The 23,917-nt window shown below is 33.8% G+C and overlaps 1 protein-coding gene across 1 annotated transcript; it reads left to right on the top strand.

Moving 5' to 3' along the window:
- Window positions 1–1,990: 1,990 nt before the first annotated feature.
- On the top strand, window positions 1,991–23,752 carry LOC145307329 (legumain-like). The gene is made up of 20 exons (XM_080149709.1): window positions 1,991–2,057; window positions 2,862–2,932; window positions 3,647–3,709; window positions 4,923–4,950; window positions 8,838–8,921; window positions 9,803–9,897; window positions 10,353–10,451; window positions 10,969–11,001; window positions 12,124–12,170; window positions 12,494–12,548; window positions 13,951–14,082; window positions 14,978–15,080; window positions 16,072–16,145; window positions 18,961–19,082; window positions 19,406–19,439; window positions 19,829–19,941; window positions 20,385–20,468; window positions 21,119–21,188; window positions 21,495–21,551; window positions 23,651–23,752. The coding sequence occupies exons 1-19, from the start codon at window positions 2,033–2,035 to the stop codon at window positions 21,531–21,533; spliced, it is 1,371 nt and encodes a 456-aa protein (XP_080005835.1). The 5' UTR covers window positions 1,991–2,032; the 3' UTR covers window positions 21,534–21,551; window positions 23,651–23,752.
- Window positions 23,753–23,917: the final 165 nt, after the last annotated feature.

The raw sequence follows: 23,917 nt of genomic DNA, 5'->3' as shown, positions 1-23,917 counted from the left end.
GTCTACGGCCATACCATGTTGAAAGCACCAGTTCTCGTCTAAAACGACCAAGCTAATATTGCTTGATTCACTTCTACAAGAGAGTAGAATTAAAATGACCAAAGCCTGGGATAAACTGGTGGACACATTTGAGGATTTTCTCTCAAGGCCTAATGAAAAAAATAGGCAAGGATTTTCAATAACCTGCTTAATCAAAAGCTACTGTGAAAATATGACGAAACGCCCCTTAAGAGGCGATGTTATGAAACTGCAATATTTTTAATATTTAAAAAAAAAAATTTTAAAAATCTTCCAAAATCATTTTGAAAAATCTCTGAAAACTTATAAATTAAGTTTTTTTGGTTTAACTCAGAGAGAGAATCGACAATGGGCTGTTTATTACACTAGTCCCCAAAGTTTTATAAAATGCGTTTTCTTATTCGTTGGCATAACATCTTTAGGGACTTTAGTGAATTCTTATTGGTTGATTCATCAAGTTGAATGTTCAAACGTTTCAACCACTAATTTTAGTTAACAGAGGGAGAAATTTTGTGTATCATCATTGTGGATGTACATCAATTTATAAGTCATTGTCTTATCCCTTTAGATCCCTGGGTTTAACTAGAATCAAAATATCCATAAAAACGAAGATTAACAATAGAGAAAAATATGACCAGCTCTAATCAAAATATGGTAAAAAAAGCTAAGCTTTTCTATAATTAGGGACGGTCCGTTTGACATACTGATTCCTGGGACAACAAAGTACAATATTATAAGCAAAGCAACTCTATAATCAAGTCCTAAATATGTAAGTATGTCCACAAACATTATCCTGTATTTAGAAGTTTTTCAACAAATTTTCTCACAATTTCATATTCATTTATATTGTAATTATTCAGTTCTGACACAATACAAGTGTTAATGTCCTTTTGTCCTACTGTTTCATAGCTTTGCTTTTATGGAAGTTGTCATCCTTGTTTTGTAACATTTTATCAAACAATGTTTTTAAAAAGTAGCTAAACCTGATGAAATAAGTAAAATACAAGCATACAAAAAACCATTCCGGCCCTCCTTATTTTCAATTTATCCTTATATAAAAGTAACAGTATCTATTTGTGTGTGTCTGTCTGTTTGTAACAAAGAATCTTGCTAACCGCTGAACCGATATGTTTCTCCTTTACATTGTAGCTTTTCATACGTCCTGGGAATTTATATAACTATTTTAGGGGGGTATACCTTCACCCTCCCAAGAGAAATCGCCCTTAGAAAAAAATATAATTTTATTTTATAATATTCTTTTTCAAACTAAAATTTAAAAAGTTGGTTGTGGGGGGTAGTTGTTATGTGCTCCTAGAGGCCTCTAACATAACAAGAGAGGGTGATGCTCAACTGGGCACTTTTTAGGATACTGACAATTAGGGACGTTCAAGCTTTTTATTTTAATGGGGGTAAAACGAGGGGTTCAGTGGTTTAAACAGGGTAATTTTTTAAAAATTGTATGCAGGGGATGAAGCCCAATATGTACTACTTTTGATTCCTGTGACGTCATAAAAAAAAGATTTCTCCATCTCTTTTTAGGGGTTTTCTTTCCCAGTTCTCATCTTCCTCATTTTTATGACGTCACAGGAATCAAAAGTAGTATAGATTGGGCTTTGGGTTTCAAAGTGTGAGGGGGGTAAACTCCCCTCAAACCCAATCGTTGGACAATATTAACTGCGCTTAAGAAAACAAAATTCCCCTTCAGGTCCTCACTGTTGAGATAAAAAGCAGGGATCTAAAGGGATAAGACAATGACCGATAAATTGATGTACATCCCCAATGATAATTCACAAAATTTCCCCTTCTGCGGATTACTATTAGTGGTTTAAACACTCAACTTCATGAGGCAACCAATCAAAAAGTTCCCAAAGTTGTAAAGCCAACAAACAAAAGAACGTTATTATATAACTTTTGGGGACTAGTGTAATAATACAGGCCAATGTCCCCTCCCTCCCTGATTAAGGAAAGTGAGATAAAAATAATTTAAATTTTCAGTATAAGTTATCACACAAGCATGATAAGAGAATATCTAATTTCAGGTTTATATAACTTTAATATTTTAAAAGCAAAGATTTTCTATAATTAGCGTCGGTCCGTCCGTTAAGGTTATCTCTTTTCTTTAATTTAAACAGGTTAGAATTGTCCTATTGATTTCAAACGTTGCATGATAATTCCTGTAGTAGTTAGGAACAATTTAGAAAGCGTAGCAACTCTATAATAGTTACCAGAATGTCCGTAAGTCCATTTAAAACATGTTGATTTTTTACTTTTTTGACAACAAATTGTTGTATGTTTAAATCATCCAATTCATCTGATTTTTGGTGTACGGATATCTATAATCAAGTCCTAAAAATGTGAGTATGTTCTTAAACAGTATCCTGTAGTTGATCAGTTTTGCAACAAATTTACTTACAATTTTGTTTAGACTCATGTAATAAAATTAGAGATAAAATACAATTTTAGAGATTCACTTTTATGGATTTTTGTTTTAAAACTAGCAGCTACGCCCCCTAGAGGCCTCTAGGAGCACTTAAGGTGGTAGGGAGTTGAATTCGACCCCCTCTCCCCTTTTTAATTATAGTTTTAAAAGAAAAATAATAAAAACTAGAGGGGGGGGGATAATTTTTGGTATGGGTGATTTCTCTTGAGAGGGTTGTGGTACCCTCTTCTAAAATACATAAACTTTTTAAAAACTTTGGATTCTTTTATTAAATTGTGATTAGTTAGACCAAACTAGTAGTGCCCAATATTTATACAGAAGGGGTAATTTTGTTTATCATCAATGTGGTTGTACATCAATTCATCGTACCTTGTCTTATCCCTTAGGATCCCTGATATTTTAGGACTTGTTGTCCTGTTGTCTGTTGGGTGTTCTTCCGCCCTCAGACTTGAAGACATTCCAAAAGTTCCAGAGGTAATATTTTAATTTTTAGTAGCAAAGCTACTCTATAATTATTTTTGTCCATCCGTAATGTGGTCCTCCTGGAAGCAATCAATCAGGCTAAGGATGCTCTTTGCCTGTTTGTATGTACGTCAGTCTGTGGGAATTGGGAAAATCATGGGGGAAATTGGATTTACTCAGCTGCTATTAAAGCTAGACTACTAATTTTTCAATCAAAATTTTCTTCATCATAGCTATCATCTCATTTTTAGTAGCAAAGCTAGATTATGATTCTTTTTACCTGTTTGTCCGCCAGTACATATGTGATTTTCTTGACTGTCACTTAAGATAGACAGATGAAATTTTGGGTGAAGATTCCCTCAGTCTGTTAGTCATGTTTAAAATGTACAAAATATTTATAAAGATTTCATGTCTTTCTTTGGTATCTGTCTATAGTGAACTAGCAAAATTTGGATAGATGATACCCTGTACCCCATCTCTTTTCTAGTGGGTTTCTTCCTCCCTTCCCTTTCTCTTTCCGTCTACTATGACGTCAATAGAATATGTAAGCCAAAAGCATTGACATTAATCCCCATTTTGCTAAGTCACTATAGACAGCTACCTTTCTTTGAATTACAGCATATTCTCTCTCTTTCTTTTTATTTTATTATGACAACTGAACATATGCTATGTGATTCTTTTCTGTTCGTTTGTCCAAATTATTTTTTCATATTTTCTCTTTCCAAGGATGGTGAGCTTTGGGCTGTTCTTGTAGCTGGTAGCAATGGATGGTACAACTATAGACATCAGGTAAATACCTATATACCTAGATATCTGGATACCTAGGTACCTAGATATCTAGTTCTAGTGGCTGGTAGCAATGGATGGTACAACTATAGACATCAGGTAAATACCTATATACCTAGATATCTGGATACCTAGGTACCTAGATACCTGGATACCTAGTTCTAGTGGCTGGTTGCAATAATGGATGGTACAACTATAGACATCAGGTACACACCTAGATACCTGGATATCTAGATATCTGGATACCTAGATACCTGGATATCTAGATACATGGATATCTAGATACCAGGATATCTAGATACCTAGGTATCTGGATTCCTTGATATCTAGATGCCTTTATACCTAGATACCTACTTACGACCGTGGCTGAACACGTAGCGCATCTGCTCATCATTAGGAAGGTGATAGGTTCGAATCTCGGGCCGACACCGCGTCATAACTAAAGACGTTAAAAATGGTTCCTACTGCTGCTATGTCAGATGCGCGACATAAATAGTTAGAGTAGGGGGAATGCCTTGGCCCGAAACAGGCGCAACTCGTTACCATGCACAGTTGGGACTTCTCAGACAAAGGTCCTGCATCACAGAGAGTTGGTTGTCTGTTGGATGTTACTTAACCTAATATCCTTGGGTGTTTGGACAGAGAAGGTTGTGTACCAGTCATCCTTAGTTCTCCTGGATTGCTGGATCAGGACCTAGACAGTACACCAAGTCGAAAAGGTCCTGGACTGTAATCCCGCCCGTACGAGTTAATCTAGGTAATCTAGGTAGATACCTGATGTTACTAGATTCCTGGATATCTAAAAACCTGGATACCCAGATACTTGGATACCTAGGTAACTAGATACCTAGAAACCTCGCCCCCCGTTTTTTTTCTATCCCTAACCCGAGCATGCCAACCCTAACCTTTAAGAGCTACACAATATAAAATATAACCCAACCTATCTATTTAATAGGTCCTGGGAAGGTTTGTAACTATTAAGGGGGAGGGTACGACCACCCTCCTAATGGAAATTGCCCCTATAAAAATTTACTCCTCCCCTCCACAAAATTTCACCTAGTATAACCTAAAGTAATAAACAAAAAAATGGCAAACTACCCCCCTCTCTTTATTTTTAATCTATCTTAAAATAAGGTTAGAGGGGTCAGTGCTTGACATGGTACTTTAAGGGAAAGCATCAAATATTAAAAACTAATATTATTTTCTGTTTATTAAGGCTGACGTCTGCCATGCATATCAAGTTGGTAAGGATTTTATTCAAATTACCAAAGATTGGATTAAAGTTGCTGGAATCGATTATTTCCAAAATAAGTGTGTGTGCTTGTGTACCACTCTGTGTGTGTGTTTGTGGTTTTTTTGTGTGTGTGCTTGTGTACCAGTCTGTATGTGTGTGTGTACCTGATGTATGAGTGTTGGTGTACCAGTCTGTATGTGTGTGTGTACCAGAATGTGTGTGTGTTTGTGTATCAATCTGAGTGTTGTGTACCATTCTATGTGTGTGTGTGTTTGTGTACCAGTCTGTGTGTGTGTGTTTGTGTACCAGTCTGAGTGTGTGTGTGTTTGTGTACCAGTCTATGCGTGAATGTGTACCATTTTTATAATGACATAATTTTGACAATAGATAGTTACTCTGTCTAAAATATAGACAGAAAGACAGACCAGAAGATCTAGACGGATAACCTTGCCCCATAATCTGTCAAACTTAAAAAGGGATTTCTAGAAGAGTTTATTTATTGTAATATATGATTCATTCCAATAATATAAATCATTTCTTTTAAAATTTAACTTTTTTAGCTGACTCATTATGTGAATGAGATGAAAAAAACAAACCATTTTTCTAACCATAATATATTAAGCCGGATTGTTCCTCAATTATTTTCCTATAGGCTGATTTAGATAGTGTGTATCTAAATCTTCTTTATCTATTGTAAAAAGTTTATGATTGCTTGTTTAGTTCATAGCCATGGTATTCCTGATGATCATATTATTTAGTACATAGCCATGGTATTCCTGATGATCATATTATTGTTTAGTTCATAGCCATGGTATTCCTGATGATCATATTATTTAGTACATAGCCATGGTATTCCTGATGATCATATTATTATTTAGTACATAGCCATGGTATTCCTGATGATCATATTATTATTTAGTACATAGCCATGGTATTCCTGATGATCATATTATTGTTTAGTTCATAGCCATGGTATTCCTGATGATCATATTATTTAGTACATAGCCATGGTATTCCTGATGATCATATTATTATTTAGTACATAACCATGGTATTCCTGATGATCATAATATTGTTTAGTTCATAGCCATGGTATTCCTGATGATCATATTATTATTTAGTACATAGCCATGGTATTCCTGATGATCATATTATTATTTAGTACATAACCATGGTATTCCTGATGATCATATTATTATTTAGTACATAGCCATGGTATTCCTGATGATCATATTATTATTTAGTACATAGCCATGGTATTCCTGATGATCATATTATTTAGTTCATAGCCATGGTATTCCTGATGATCATATTATTATTTAGTACATAGCCATGGTATTCCTGATGATCATATTATTATTTAGTTCATAGCCATGGTATTCCTGATGATCATATTATTATTTAGTACATAGCCATGGTATTCCTGATGATAATATTATTATTTAGTACATAGCCATGATATTTCTGATGACTATATTATTGTTTAGTACATAGCCATGGTATTCCTGATGATAATATTATTATTTAGTACATAGCCATGGTATTCCTGATGATCAAATTATTATTTAGTACATAGCCATGGTATTCCTGATGATCATATTATTATTTAGTACATAGCCATGGTATTCCTGAAGATCATATTATTGTTTAGTTCATAGCCATGGTATTCATGATGATCATATTATTATTTAGTACATAGCCATGGTATTCCTGATGATCATATTATTGTTTAGTACATAGCCATGATATTCCTGATGATCATATTATTGTTTAGTACATAGCCATGGTATTCCTGATGATCATATTATTGTTTAGTACATAGCCATGGTATTCCTGATGATCATATTATTATTTAGTACATAGCCATGGTATTCCTGATGATCATATTATTTAGTTCATAGCCATGGTATTCCTGATGATCATATTATTATTTAGTACATAGCCATGGTATTCCTGATGATCATATTATTATTTAGTACATAGCCATGGTATTCCTGATGATCATATTATTATTTAGTACATAACCATGGTATTCCTGATGATCATATTATTATTTAGTACATAGCCATGGTATTCCTGATGATCATATTATTATTTAGTTCATAGCCATGGTATTCCTGATGATCATATTATTGTTTAGTACATAGCCATGGTATTCCTGATGATCATATTATTGTTTAGTACATAGCCATGGTATTCCTGATGATCATATTATTATTTAGTACATAGCCATGGTATTCCTGATGATCATATTATTGTTTAGTACATAGTCATGGTATTCCTGATGATCATATTATTGTTTAGTTCATAGCCATGATATTCCTGATGATCATATTATTGTTTAGTACATAGCCATGGTATTCCTGATGATCATATTATTGTTTAGTACATAGCCATGATATTCCTGATGATCATATTATTATTTAGTACATAGCCATGGTATTCCTGATGATCATATTTTTTAGTACATAGCCATGGTATTCCTGATGATCATATTATTATTTAGTACATAGCCATGGTATTCCTGATGATCATATTATTATTTAGTACATAGCCATGATATTCCTGATGATCATATTATTATTTAGTACATAGCCATGGTATTCCTGATGATCATATTATTATTTAGTACATAGCCATGATATTCCTGATGATCATATTATTGTTTAGTACATAGTCATGGTATTACTGATGATCATATTATTATTTAGTACATAGCCATGGTATTCCTGATGATCATATTATTATTTAGTACATAGCCATGGTATTCCTGATGATCATATTATTTAGTACATAGCCATGGTATTCCTGATGATCATATTATTATTTAGTACATAGCCATGGTATTCCTGATGATCATATTATTATTTAGTACATAGCCATGGTATTCCTGATGATCATATTATTATTTAGTACATAGCCATGGTATTCCTGATGATCATATTATTGTTTAGTACATAGCCATGGTATTCCTGATGATCATATTATTATTTAGTACATAGCCATGGTATTCCTGATGATCATATTATTGTTTAGTACATAGCCATGATATTCCTGATGATCATATTATTGTTTAGTACATAGCCATGGTATTCCTGATGATCATATTATTGTTTAGTACATAGCCATGGTATTCCTGATGATCATATTATTGTTTAGTACATAGCCATGATATTCCTGATGATCATATTATTGTTTAGTACATAGCCATGGTATTCCTGATGATCATATTATTATTTAGTACATAGCCATGGTATTCCTGATGATCATATTATTGTTTAGTACATAGCCATGATATTCCTGATGATCATATTATTGTTTAGTACATAGCCATGGTATTCCTGATGATCATATTATTGTTTAGTACATAGCCATGGTATTCCTGATGATCATATTATTGTTTAGTACATAGCCATGGTATTCCAGATGATCATATTATTGTTTAGTTCATAGCCATGGTATTCCTGATGATCATATTATTGTTTAGTTCATAGCCATGGTATTCCTGATGATCATATTATTGTTTAGTACATAGCCATGGTATTCCTGATGATCATATTATTGTTTAGTACATAGCCATGGTATTCCTGATGATCATATTATTGTTTAGTTCATAGCCATGATATTCCTGATGATCATATTATTGTTTAGTACATAGCCATGGTATTCCTGATGATCATATTATTGTTTAGTTCATAGCCATGATATTCCTGATGATCATATTATTGTTTAGTACATAGCCATGGTATTCCTGATGATCATATTATTGTTTAGTTCATAGCCATGGTATTCCTGATGATCATATTATTGTTTAGTACATAACCATGGTATTCCTGATGATCATATTATTATTTAGTTCATAGCCATGGTATTCCTGATGATAATATTATTGTTTAGTTCATAGCCATGGTATTCCTGATGATCATATTATTGTTATGATGTATGATGATATTGCAAACAACCCAGAAAACCCAACTCCAGGTAATTTAAAAACCCAACTCAGGGTAATTTAAAACTTAACATCGTTGAAGTTAAAAACCCAACTCTGGATAAGTTAAAAACCTAATTCTGGGTAATTAAAAAACCAAACTTCAGGTAATTTGATAACCAACACTGGTTAATTTAAAAACCCAACTTAGAGTGATTGAAAAACCCATATCCAGATAATTTAAAAACCCAACTCTGGGTAATTAAAAAACTTTGGTAATTCAAAAACCCAACTCTGGGTTATTAAAAACCCAACTACAAGTAATTTAAAAACCAACTCAGGGTAATGAAAAAACCCAACTCTGGGTAATTTAGAAAAACCAACTCCAGGGAATTTAAAAGCAGACACAGAAAGATTTATGTGTGACGTCTTAAAAATGCATCTAAAAAGGAGAGAAGAAAGAGAAACCCCTAAAAAAAATTTAGGATTTAGAAATATTTTAAATGACTTCAAACAAGACTTTTTCTGTATCAGAAGTTATAACTGGTCCTTTATAGGTAAAATTATCAATTATCACAATGGACCAGATGTTTATACTGGAGTACCCAAGAATGACAAGTCCCAATATCTTAAGAATCTAAATATAAGAAACGCTATGCGGCATACTTAGACGAAGGGCGCATTTATTTTCCCAATGATGCATATCCATATATAAACTACTGTCTCTCTATATTTTTTGCATACAGATATTATAACTGGTCCTGTATAGGTAAAATTATCAATCATCATAATGATTTTTATGCTGGAGTGCCTAAGGATGAAAAGTCCCAATATCTTTAGAATTCAAATATAAGAAACTATATGCAGCATACTTAGACTATGAAGTGAATTTATATATATTGTGAATACAGATATTATAACTGGTCCTTTATAGGTAAAATTATAAATCATCCAAATGGAACAGATGTCTATGCTGGAGTTCCCAAGGATTTTACCTGCAATGCTGTCAGGCCTGATCTATTCTTAAAGGTAAGGATCAATACAATTTATAAATTTCTATGATAAGGGTCTGTTCTTCATTACACTTTATGTTTTAAGTCTTATTATTTATTTATCGCATCTTATTATAGACAGCTTCCCACCGTTATTAAAATGAAAAATTATAAGTTTAAGATTTTCATTTTAATAATTGTGGAAAATTTCTGTAATACAATTCTATAAATGATTTTTCATTATGGCTGAGAACCAGTTCTAATTCAGGGGATATTATTCTGTTTTGAAGCCATACTGGGAAATTATAATTTGTTACCAATAAGACCAGTAGTATAATAAACTAAACCACAACCAAGCTGGTACAATTTCAAAATTATCCTCTATTAATGTCAAAAAAGGTTAAGATTAGGACAGTTATAACTGGAAATCTATTTGAGCAGGAAAAGTTTGAATTTCCCTCCATATTTTACAATAATCCGATGATTTGTTAGGTGTTGAGAGGTGAGGAGATCAATGAAGGCTCTGGAAAGACTCTGAAGTCAACTGAGAAGGATCATGTCTTTGTCTACTTTGCGGACCATGGTGCTAAGGTAGGGTTTTCAATTTGCGTAGACAGATCTATATTGCATAGAGAGATATGTGCAAAGTAGACAGATCCGAACTATGTATTGTAGAGTGATAAGGGCAAAGTAGACAGATCCTAGCTGCATAGAGAGATATGGGGAAAGTAGACATATCCAAACTACGTAAAGAGATAAGTGCAAAGTAGAAACATCCAGACTATATAGAGATATATGTGCAAAGTAGACAGATCCAAACTACATAGAGAGATATGGGGAAAGTAGAAACATCCAGACTATATAGAGATATATGTGCAAAGTAGACAGATCTGAACTATGTAGAGTGATAAGGGCAAAGTAGACAGATCCAAACTACATAGAGAGTTAAGTGCAAAGTAGACAGATACATTCAAAGTAGACAGATCCAAGTAAAGTAGATTACATCCCATCTAGGAGAACACAGGTCCAAACACTAAGAGACAATCAATCAATCAAATTAATCATTTTTTCCTTTCCTCCCTATCTGTAAATATGTTATTTGTTTTAGGGCCTACTTGGGTTTGGACAAGCTATTCTCAAGGAAAATACAATGTCAATATTTTTATCCATTGGGGTCAATCAAACACAATAAGTGATGCAATCTAAAAATAGGAATTGGATGACTAGAATTTATCTATTCTAGATAATTAGTAGAATGTGTACACTTTTTAACCAATAATATAGTCATAACATTTCCTACACTTGTTCCTATTTGTCCTTCTAGCTGATATGCCCCTAGAGGACTCTAGGGGTTCTTGAGGTGAGGGGAAGTCACCCCTTGCCCCTTCCTAATTTTCAATTCTATTTTTGGAAAAAAAAATTAAATTAAACATTTTGGGGTGGAGTTCATTTTTAAGGGGTGATATCTCTTTAGAGGATAGAAGTACACTCCCCCAAAATAATTATAAACCTTCCCAGGACATATGAGAAGCTACTTTGTAAATGAGAATCATATTGGTTCAGCTGTTAGTGGGATCACAAATGGACACACTGACAGATGGCATTTCTATTATGGATTTTATCATCCTTGTCATTCTTGTGATTTCTATTATAATTGGGTATAAAATGAAATTGTATATACTACTACTCTGTGATTTCTATTATAATTGGGTATAAAATGAAATTGTATATACTACTACTCTGTGATTTCTATTATAATTGGGTATAAAATGAAATTGTATATACTACTACTCTGTGATTTCTAGTATAATTGGGTATAAAATGAAATTGTATATACTACTACTCTGTGATTTCTATTATAATTGGGTATAAAATGAAATTGTATATACTACTACTCTGTGATTTCTATTATAATTGGGTATAAAATGAAATTGTATATACTACTACTCTGTGATTTCTAGTATAATTGGGTATAAAATGAAATTGTATATACTACTACTCTGTGATTTCTATTATAATTGGGTATAAAATGAAATTGTATATACTACTACTCTATGATTTCTATTATAATTGGGTATAAAATGAAATTGTATATACTACTACTCTGTGATTTCTAGTATAATTGGGTATAAAATGAAATTGTATATACTACTACTCTGTGATTTCTAGTATAATTGGGTATAAAATGAAATTGTATATACTACTACTCTATGATTTCTAGTATAATTGGGTATAAAATGAAATTGTATATACTACTACTCAGAGTGATGACCTTCATGATGCTATCAAGGATATGTTTGCAAAGAAAATGTAAGTTCTGACAGGATAGTAAGTGCAAAGTAGACAGGTATCTGGGGTATAGTCCCTTTTGTCATATTTTCACAGTAGGAGTTTTTTTTCTCATACTCATTCAAAGCCGATTAATATCTGGTGGATTAGAATCTGTTCTCATCCATACAAAAAAATTATGTCTAGCATTGTATAATATCCACTTTTCTACAAATATAAAATGTATAATCATAAGATTAAAACCAGTTTTTTTAGCCCCCTAATCGTAATACAATGCGAGAAATAACTATTTTCAGTATAAAAAGGCATAAGTTTTCATGACAACTAATCTTGTTTAAACTCAGGTATGGAAAGCTTGTCTTCTACATTGAAGCTTGTGAATCTGGTTCCATGTTTGAGGTAAATATCTAGGGATGGAGGGGTCATGGGGGGATAAATTATACTGGTACTCAAAGTTTTATAACAACATCATCTCATTCCTTGCCTCATATACTTTGATCATTTTGAATAATTTTGGTTGGTTAGTACAAAATTTGTAGTGTCTAAACTTTTTAATCAATAATTTTATCTAGAGGAAGAGATTATTACATTTTGCATTATTGGGGATGTATATTGTATATTAATTTATTAACCATTGTCTTATCCCTTAAGATCCCATTCATCAACTTTAGACACCTTAACCCTTACAGATCGGGGGGGGGGGGGGCTCAAAGAGCCCCCCCCCTCTAGTTTTTTCAATCTAATTTTTTTTGTAGGTAAGATGGAGAGCTGTAACTTCATGACTTTTTAAGTTTAGTAATTATACGTCGGCAAGAGTTGATTTTATTAGGATATCTGGTCTGTGTCGGTCGTGGTGTCTGGTCAAAGTCGGTTGGGTAGCAAAAAAAATTAGAAAAAATTCTAAATAAATCTTAATTTCTACATTATGACTTTTGTGTATAAGGTAGAAACCTAAATTTTTTTTGGTGAATACTTAGATATCAATGACCATCTGAGAAAAGTGGTGTTACGACCATTTGACCGCTCCCTGACCGACTTTATGACCGATTTTTGTCCGGCTTTTACTACAGACATATATCATGAACATCGTGGCTTCTATTACAGCTAGAGACCTATAATTTTTTTTGGTAAATTCTTGAGCAATAATAAACAGATAAAAATATTAATTTGCGCCGCCAATCGCCGTTTTACCGCCGTAACCGCCGAAAATGGCGGTTTCCGTTATTTGCCGTTTTTCGGCGATGATCAGAAAAAGTAATTTTTTTGTTATGAAAAATAAAAGTTCGTCCTAAAATTTGGTCATCCTAGCTGCAAAATTGGCCGCTCTACAGCTGTTTTAAAATTTAGCGGCTGGCCGCTAAAAAGCGGCTAAGGAGCGGTCTGACTGCTATGACTAGAAAAAGTAATTTTCTCTAAAAATACACATGAACCACCAGAAAAAATTTTACGTCTTTATCTGTACCAGGAGCCGAGATAGAGGGGGGGGGGCTCTTTGAGCCCCCCCCCCCCCCTCCCCCCCCCGATCTATTAAGGTGGGAATTGGGGCCCGATCTGTAAGGGTTAAGGAATTTTCAAAACTCTGAGCTCCATGAAAAATCCATTTTTTTGTAAAGAAAGAAAAATCTGTTACCTAGGATTTTTTTGTCTAAACTTAAATTTCAACTTGTATTTTTGTTAGTTAAAAAATCATTGATTTTATGCTTGAGATAAAACACAAAAAAACCCATGGGCTAAAATTTGTTTTACCATGTGAATTAAAGACTGGTCTTTTAACGGATAATGTAAATATGTTGTTGTTAAGGGTTTCCTTGATGGTGGTAATGACGCTATGAATGTGTTTGCCACAACCGCCAGCAACGCGACTACCTCCTCCTATGCTTGCTACTATGATCCAGCCAGAAAGACTTTCCTCGGGGATGTTTACTCTATAAAGGTATATAATTTTATTTCTATGCAAAGTAGACAGATGCATGCAAAGTAGACAGATCTATGCAAAGTAGACAGATCTATGCAAAGTAGACAGATCTATGTAAAGTAGACAGAACTATGCAAAGTAGACAGAACTATGCAAAGTAGACAGAACTATGCAAAGTAGACAGATCTATGTAAAGTAGACAGAACTATGCAAAGTAGACAGATCCATGCAAAGTAGACAGATCTATGCAAAGTAGACAGATCTATGCAAAGTAGACAGATCTATGTAAAGTAGACAGAACTATGCAAAGTAGACAGAACTATGCAAAGTAAACAGATCTAAGCAAAGTAGACAGATTTATGTAAAGTAGAGAGATCCATGCAAAGTAGACAGATCCATGTAAAGTAGACAGAACTATGCAAAGTAGACAGATCCATGCAAAGTAGACAGATCTATGCAAAGTAGACAGATCTATGCAAAGTAGAAAGATCCATGCAAAGTAGACAGATCCATGCAAAGTAGACAGAACTATGCAAAGTAGACAGATCCATGCAAAGTAGACAGATCTATGAAAAGTAGACAGATCTATGCAAAGTAGACAGATCCATGCAAAGTAGACAGATCCATGTAATGCCACGATTTCCTCCTATGCTTACTAGTTTGGTAATCGGAGCCACAAATTACAGAGTTCTTGCGGCAGACATTTTATCAACTAAATAACTTTGTGGTCTTTTAGTCAATTTCAATTGGTTAGTTTGTTAAGTTGAGTGTTAAAAACGTTTCAACCATTAATTGTAATCTACAGAAGGGATAATTTGGTGTATAATCATTGTGAATGTACATCAATTTATTGACCACTGTCTTATCCCTTTAGATCCCTGGAACTCATTACTAAAATAATCCTTCATTCAAGTGGCTGGAAGATTCTGATAAAGAAGACCTTGAGAAAGAAACTCTTGAGGAGCAGTATAAGATTGTTAAGAAGGAGACCAACACCAGCACTGTCTGCCAATTTGGTAAAATTTATCCGATGGTTTAGAACTGGTTCTCAGCCCTACTATCCATATAATAAGGTTAAGACCTGTTTTTTAAGCCCCAAGATGCTGAAGGCATGGTCTAAACAAACTGGTTTTAATCTTATGATTGCACATTTTTGATAACTGGATATAATACAGGGCTAGACATAATTTTTCGGTATGGCTGAGAACTGGTACAAATCTACTGTAATTAAGAAAAACTAGGAAAACCTCTTCCCTCAAAGTATCTTGTAAAGCATAGACCCCCCCCCCCTCCCCTATTTTCATTTTTTCAATAAGAAAGATTAGCTATTTTGTAAGGTTAGGTTAAGGCATCGCATGTATATGCCCTGCGAGGTTAGGGCATAGGGCCCATTGAGAGGCTATACATAGAGAAAAAATAACCTCCCCCCCCCCCCCCTCTTATTTTCAATAATTTTTTTTAAAAGGAGAGGTTCAGCGCTCCAAAGGCACTTTGTGGGACAGAACAACAGAATTTATTCTTCTAAGGGCACTATAACCTACTTTTTCTGTCTGCCCATCTGTCTTTTTTTTTATGTCTGATTGTCTTTCAGTTTGTTCATCCCTCCGTCTGTCTGTCCATCTGTCTGTCTGTCCATCCATCCCTTTCTGTCTGGCAGCCCTTGGAGGTTTGATTGGAAATACCAAAAATACGTTGTTTTATGACTTCACACATGACGTTTTAGGCTTTCTCCTATTATCATATCTGATTGATCGTCTATAATAATAAATTTATTGTTATTACTGATTGATCATCTATAATAATAAATCTATTATTATATATGATTGTCCATTTATTATAATGAGAAAGCCTAAAATGTCATAAAAATCCATCTCTTTTTGGAGGTTTCCTTTCCCACTTCTCCTCTCATCCTTCCTTCTTAGACGTATTTTTATGACGTCACACATGACATTTTAGGCTTTCTCTGTTTGTTGAATTATCCATCTATAATAATAAATCTATTGTCAGGTGACATGAGTATAAGTAAGATGCCAGTTGGAATGTTCCAGGGAGAGTCCATGGCAAATATCAATCCTGTGCCGGTAAGAAGAATATAATATTGGTGGAAAAGTTTGGACACTGTTGCAATGGCAGATATCATGTCCTGGTCTGATCAATCATGGATCTAAGGGGATAAGACAATCCTATAATATAAAGTAGTAAGCTATTTTTGTCTGTAGGGAAGGATCTCGCTAGCTGCTGAACCGATATGGTCCTCCTTTTTATGGAAAATTCTTAAAGGTTCAGGGATGGTTTTACGCTATTACATACTTATATAAAGTCTGGATATTTTTCTGCCCTTCCATATTCCATCGAATATAGAGCCCCTAGATGCTAGGGGCGCACCCACTAGTCCTTATAATTAAGTAACAGGGAGTGGATACAAAACCGCGACAGGGACAAAACCGCGACATAACAAAACTGTGACAGTGACAAAACCGCGACAGTGACAAAACCGCGACAATAACAGAAATATAACTATGTAGGATTTTATTGTAGAAATACATGGCCGCAGCGCTCGGCCCCCTGGCCTGCCTAGCTGCGGGCGCTCGGCCCCCTTGCCCATAACCTAACCTAACCTAAATATTGTAAAAAAATATTAAAAATTTGAAAAAAATCCACCAACCACTTTTAGTAAAATCCACGAAATTCTAAATTATAAATAAGTTAATGTACATTAAACATTCAAACATATAGGTTAGGATAGGTTAGGTTAGGTTATAGGCAAGGGGGCCGAGCGCCTGCGGCTAGGCATGCCACGGGGCCGAGCTCTGCGGCCATGACCTTCTAGCATTAAGATTTTTTTATTATAGATTTTTTTGTAATGTCGCGGTTTTGTCACTGTCGCTGTTTTGTTATGTCGCGGTTTTGTCCCTGTCGCGGTTTTGTTTGTCGCGGTTTTGTATCCACTCCAAGTAACAGGAACTGTGTCTGTACTGAAGGTTCTTGCTAACCGCTAAACCGATACAGTTCTCCTTTATAGTGTAGCTTTACTTAGGTTCTGGGCGTGTGAATAACTATTTTGTGGGAGGGTACCATCACCCTTCTAAAAGAAATCTCTACAAAACTAGAGCCGCCTAGCTGACTTTTAGATATTTTTTTTTTATTAAAAGCTGATCTTAACATAGGTTTAAAAGAAAATATTTTATGTTTTGCTAGAGCTCGCTAAATGATAAATTCCTCTTATGTAGATTACAATTATTGGTAGAAAAGATTGGGCACCTTTATCATGACAGCTTAGAGATGATACAATAGATGTTAAAATCCCACTCCCACAGGGAGGGAGGGGACAAGAGCGTCAAAACTTTTTTATTTGAGGGGGGTTAAAATTTAAAGGTGGCGTAATTTGTAATTGGGGGTGGATAAAATTTTTTTTTACCCCCCTTCCTTGGACGTCGCTGGGAGGGGACATTTATTGGGGGAAGATACATTTACAGTCCATTGTCACATCTCTCTCTCTATTTATTTCCCAAAAAAAGTGTTGTTTATTAAAGCTAATATTTGTTTAAAAAGACGTAATTATTTGTTATTTCAAAGATAAGACAATTTTAAAAAATAAATGAAAAAAAATTGAGTTTCTATGTCAATTTAATTTTAACTTATCTTTTACTCTTTGACTTTTGAATCAAAACACTTACTTAATTAATTCAAATTATAATTACAACAACATTTTTTTATTTGGGAGGGCGGAGACATTGGGCTGTTTATAATAATATAATTTTCTTATTTGTTGGATTTGCGAGCGTTTATGTATTTTGATTAGCTGGTTAATTAAGTTGAGTGTCCAAATGTTTCAGTAACTAATTGTAATCTTCAGAAGGGCTAGTTTTGTGTATCATCATTGGGGGCATAATTTTTAATTATTGTCAGATATAAAAATTTGAAAATAGTTATTTATACCAGCCTTCGATATAATATTATTACATGGATGTTGCAACAGATTTTCATGTAAAGTGATGCTCGCAGCTGGCTAAAACAACAATACCCCCCATAATCCTTGAACCCTCCCCTCCTACTGGATGAACAAACTGACCAATAAATGTGGTCCATATTAGCAAGCTAACTTTATGACAAATTTTCATAATATCCAAGTATATTCTATATCCATATTTTACACCTTTGGGGATAAAAAACAAGTTTAGAGGAAAGTATATGTGAAGTTTTAGCTCTAAAATGTTTAAATACATGTACTAAATACTAGAGGCCTCTATAGGCACTTGAGCAATGGGAAGTCAACGTTCAATTTTAGCATAGATAAAGTTTATTTTGAGAGGGAGGGAAATTTTGTTTCTATTGGTGATTTTTTTCTTGAGGTGGTCCCCTCCCCAACAATAGTTACATACCTTCCATAAGACCCATAAGAAGCTCCAGAATCATATCAGTTTAGTGGTTAGCGAGTAGCGAGATCATTTGCTACATACACTCAGACATCCTGTTACTTCTTTTCAATAAGCCCTGGGCCCATAGGAGAATCATATCAGTTCAGGGGCTAGCGAGAACATTGCTACACACCCAGATCTAAGACACACAAACATCCTGTTACTTTTAAGGATAATTTTTTGGTGTACCCCAAGGATCACTCTTAGTGTTATATATAATTTTATGGTGTACCCCAAGGATCACTCTCTGTGTTATATATAATTTTATGGTGTACCTCAAGGATCACTCTCTGTGTTATATATAATTTTATGGTGTACCTCAAGGATCACTCTTAGTGTTATATATAATTTTATGGTGTACCACAAGGATCACTCTCTGTGTTATATATAATTTTATGGTGTACCCCAAGGATCACTCTCTGTGTTATATATAATTTATCCCTCTTTTCTCTGATAATACTACCTGTATATTATTAAGGTGCCACCTTCCTGGTTGTCCTGTGGACGTACAGCAGTTCCTGGCCCCGAGGTTCCTGTGGAGATCCTGACCCGGGTTCTCAGTGATCCAGCTGTACCAGCAGACCAGAAGCAACAAGCTCAGTAAGTTAATATCTGCTAGATAAAACCGGTTCTAAGCCATACATAAAAATCATGTATAGCATTGCATTATAGACAATTTTCCATGAATATTAAAATAAAATCACAATTTTAATAGCCTTTTGTTAGCCTTAGCCTTTAGCCCCCTATCCAAGTAATAATAAATCCATTATCAAAAGCTAACCACTTTGAAAACTAGAATAATATACAGTAAATTAAATGACTAGTTCTAATAAAACTTTCAGACAAAATATTTTGTTTTGAATATTTCACTTCAATTGTAAAATTGTAAATTTTTGATCAAAGGTTGATTTTTTTTGTTTTAGAATGGAATTGGCAAAGATTCAGTCAAACAGAAAGGTATTATTTTTAATTGTTAAATTGATATTTTATACTAGAGAATAGAGATGCTCTAGATACATTCCAGACATGTCATTGGTTGATATTGTGTACAGATTTTGGAAGATAAGTGCATAATTTGTTCATTATAAGTCAGCTATAAATAGTCGAATATCTTAGGATATTTCACTAGTCCCCAAAGTTTTATAATAATGTTTTCTTATTCATTGGCTTAACAACTTTGGGGACTTTGCCTAATTTTGATTGGTTTGCACATAAGTGTTCAAAAGCTTCAACCACTAATTTCAATCTACAATTTTATCATTATTGTGGATGCATATCAATTTATTGGTCAATATCTTATCCCTTTAGATTCCTGGAATAATCTAGACTTTCTATATTTATTTTAGTTTATGATGCAAACAGTTGAAGATTTGGTGAATCTAGTTCTGACAGTTGCCAATGGTGATGTTGTAGCTGATGAAGTTAACCATGTCCTCCATGATAATGTTCCACTTAAAGAGTAAGTTCTATAAGCAACTCATGCCTATATATATGATTTTGTGGTGGGAATTAAACTTCACCCCTCCCTGGCAGGCCTAAAGGGGCGTAGCCTCTAGCCCTTATATCTTAATGTTTGTCTGTTTTTATTGAAAGATTTCACTAACCACTGAACCAATATGGTTCTCCTTTACAATAAAGTTTCCAGGGGGTCCAAGAAAATATTTTAGCAGATGTTACCCCTACTATTAAAAAAGATGGCCCTGATAAAAAAAATATCATCCTGTTTTTCAGCAGTTTCAACAAATTTACTTACAATATTGATTCAACACTTATACATGTTTTGATTTTTCAGTTCTGACACTCGTTGTTAATGTATTTTTGTCCTACTGTTTTAGAGCTTCACTTTTTTGTTTGTTGTCATCCTTGTTTAAAAATGGCTACATAATCTCTTTAAATATTTAGACACCACAAGAAATGTTACTTTGCTGCTGTTGATGAGTTCCATGCCACTTGTTTCAATCTTGGCATGAACGACTATGCACTCAGGTAAACCCTCAGCACGTAGCGGATTCGCTTGTCGCAGGAAAGGTGATAATATCGAATCTCGGACTGACATCGTGTCATAACTAAAGATGTTAAAATGGTTTATGCTGCTGCTATGCAAGGTGCACAACATTAATAGTAAGAGTAGGAGGAATGCCTTGGCCCATAAACAGGCACAACTCACTACCATGCAAAGTTAGGACTTCTCAGATAAAGGTCGTGCAATCAAAGGGTTGGTTGTCTGATGGCTGTTAATTAACCTAATAACCTTTGGTGTTAGAGTATCGCATCCCATTACACATGGATGATGCTCTGGATTCTCTAGATAATATCTTAAATCGAAGGAGAATCCTGCCCTTACAAGGTAATCCTCTCAGGTACTAAATATGCCCATCGAGGGAGGGGACATTGGGCTCTTTATTACACTAGTCCCCAAAGTTTTATAACAACGTTTTCTTATTCATTGATTTAAAAACATCATGATTGTATTTTGATTACATTTTATCGTATTTTCATAGTAGCTTTTGGCAATTGGCCCTGCAGGGTTAGAACCCCTGCAGGGGATAGAAATACAAAAAAATGATGAAACGCCCCTTAAGAGGCAATGTCACGAATGGGACTATACTCCCAATATATCTTGTTTACTTGTTTAGGATGACAAATACATTGGTGAATTTGTGTGATAGGAAATATGATATTCAAACTATCATCGATGCTATCAAGGTATCTATCTATCTATCTCTTTGTCTATTTATCTATCTATCTTTCTATCAATCAATCTATCTATCTATTGATCTAACTATGAATCTATCTATCAATCTATCTATCAATCTATATATCAATCTATCTATTGATCTATCTATCAATCTATCTATCTATTGATCTATCTATCTATCAATCTATCTATCAATCTATCTATCGATCTATCTATTGATCTATTTAACAATCTATCTATCAATCTAACTATTGATCTATCTATCGATCTATTTATCGATCTATCTATCGATCTATCTATCTATCTATATTTAGATTGTCTGTAGCCACCCTCCTGTGTATGGTATTCATTAGTTTGATAATTCTGCCCAGGTTAGTAGAAACAAAAACATTACAGAATAACAATATACATAATTCTGCCCAGGTTAGTAGAAACAAAAACATTACAGAATGACAATATACATAATTCTGTCCAGGTTAGTAGAAACAAAAACATTACAGAATAACAATATACATAATTCTGCCCAGGTTAGTAGAAACAAAAACATTACAGAATAACAATATACATAATTCTGCCCAGGTTAGTAGAAACAAAAACATTACAGAATGACAATATACATAATTCTGTCCAGGTTAGTAGAAACAAAAACATTACAGAATAACAATATACATAATTCTGCCCAGGTTAGTAGAAACAAAAACATTACAGAATAACAATATACATAATTCTGCCCAGGTTAGTAGAAACAAAAACATTACAGAATGACAATATACATAATTCTGCCCAGGTTAGTAGAAACAAAAACATTACAGAATAACAATATCCATAATTCTGCCCAGGTTAGTAGAAACAAAAACATTACAGAATAACAATATCCATAATTCTGCCCAGGTTAGTAGAAACAAAAACATTACAGAATAACAATATACATAATTCTGCCCAGGTTAGTAGAAACAAAAACATTACAGAATGACAATATACATAATTCTGCCCAGGTTAGTAGAAACAAAAACATTACAGAATAACAATATCCATAATTCTGCCCAGGTTAGTAGAAACAAAAACATTACAGAATAACAATATCCATAATTCTGCCCAGGTTAGTAGAAACAAAAACATTACAGAATAACAATATCCATAATTCTGCCCAGGTTAGTAGAAACAAAAACATTACAGAATGACAATATACATAATTCTGCCCAGGTTAGTAGAAACAAAAACATTACAGAATGACAATATACATAATTCTGCCCAGGTTAGTAGAAACAAAAACATGACAGAATAACAATATCCATAATTCTGCCCAGGTTAGTAGAAACAAAAACATTACAGAATAACAATATCCATAATTCTGCCCAGGTTAGTAGAAACAAAAACATTACAGAATGACAATATACATAATTCTGCCCAGGTTAGTAGAAACAAAAACATTACAGAATGACAATATACATAATTCTGCCCAGGTTAGTAGAAACAAAAACATGACAGAATAACAATATCCATAATTCTGCCCAGGTTAGTAGAAACAAAAACATTACAGAATAACAATATCCATAATTCTGCCCAGGTTAGTAGAAACAAAAACATTACAGAATAACAATATACATAATTCTGCCCAGGTTAGTAGAAACAAAAACATTACAGAATAACAATATCCATAATTCTGTCCAGGTTAGTAGAAACAAAAACATTACAGAATAACAATATCCATAATTCTGCCCAGGTTAGTAGAAACAAAAACATTACAGAATAACAATATCCATAATTCTGTCCAGGTTAGTAGAAACAAAAACATTACAGAATAACAATATCCATAATTCTGTCCAGGTTAGTAGAAACAAAAACATTACAGATGGATGGCCTTACGTAATAGATAGCCATTATCATTAAATTATTCTTTTCTTTACAGTAAAGCTTCTCATATGTCCTAGGAAGTTTTATAACTATTTTGAGGGAGGGGACCACAACCCTTTGTATGAGGAAAAAAATTTACTCCCAAAAAATTCTACTTTTTGGTCCTTAAAAAAAAATTAAGTTGACCCAGGAATCTAAAGGGATAAGACAATGGCCGATAAAATTATGTAAATCCCCAATAATGTGTCACAAAATCACCCTTTTGTATATTAAAATTAGTTTTTGAAACGTTTGAACACTCAACTTAATGAATCAAAATTCACTTATGTCCCCAAAGATGTTATTATAAAATGTCCCCTCTCTCTCTGGGGTCGACCCCACTTAAAGTGCCCTTAGAGGCGTGTAAGGGGCGTAGCCGGCCACTAGTGTTAAATATTGTATCATAGAATTATGTGTCTGTCTAATGTGACGTCATAAAAATGAAGGAGATGAGAGGAGAAGTGGGAAAGAAAATCCCCCCAGAAAAGAGAGGGATAATTCCTCGTTTTTATGACGTCACATGGATAATCTTTTACACAATTTGGGCTTTGTTAAGCTTTGTATTATTTATTTTCAGGTTTTTAGATTTGATTTTGGCCAAGAAGAACTTAATTATCTTATTTATAAAATGTTATAAAAAGAAAAATATATTTTAGAGCAATTAAAATTTGTTAAGTTTTAACACTCTCCTTACGATATTCAACAGACCCCATAAATAAACAAGGATGACAACATCCATAAAAGCGAAGCACTGAAACGTTAGGACAAACAGACATTAACACTTGTATAGTGTCAGAACTGTATAATCAAAATATAAATGTATAAAAGTCGAACCAAATTTGCA

Source organism: Acartia tonsa, chromosome 15, assembly GCF_053477335.1.
Source record: "Acartia tonsa isolate MP-2025a chromosome 15, ASM5347733v1, whole genome shotgun sequence".
Taxonomy (NCBI): Eukaryota; Metazoa; Arthropoda; class Copepoda; order Calanoida; family Acartiidae; genus Acartia; species Acartia tonsa.
Note: the sequence above shows the minus strand (reverse complement) of the source record. Positions and strands in the feature narration are given on the sequence as shown.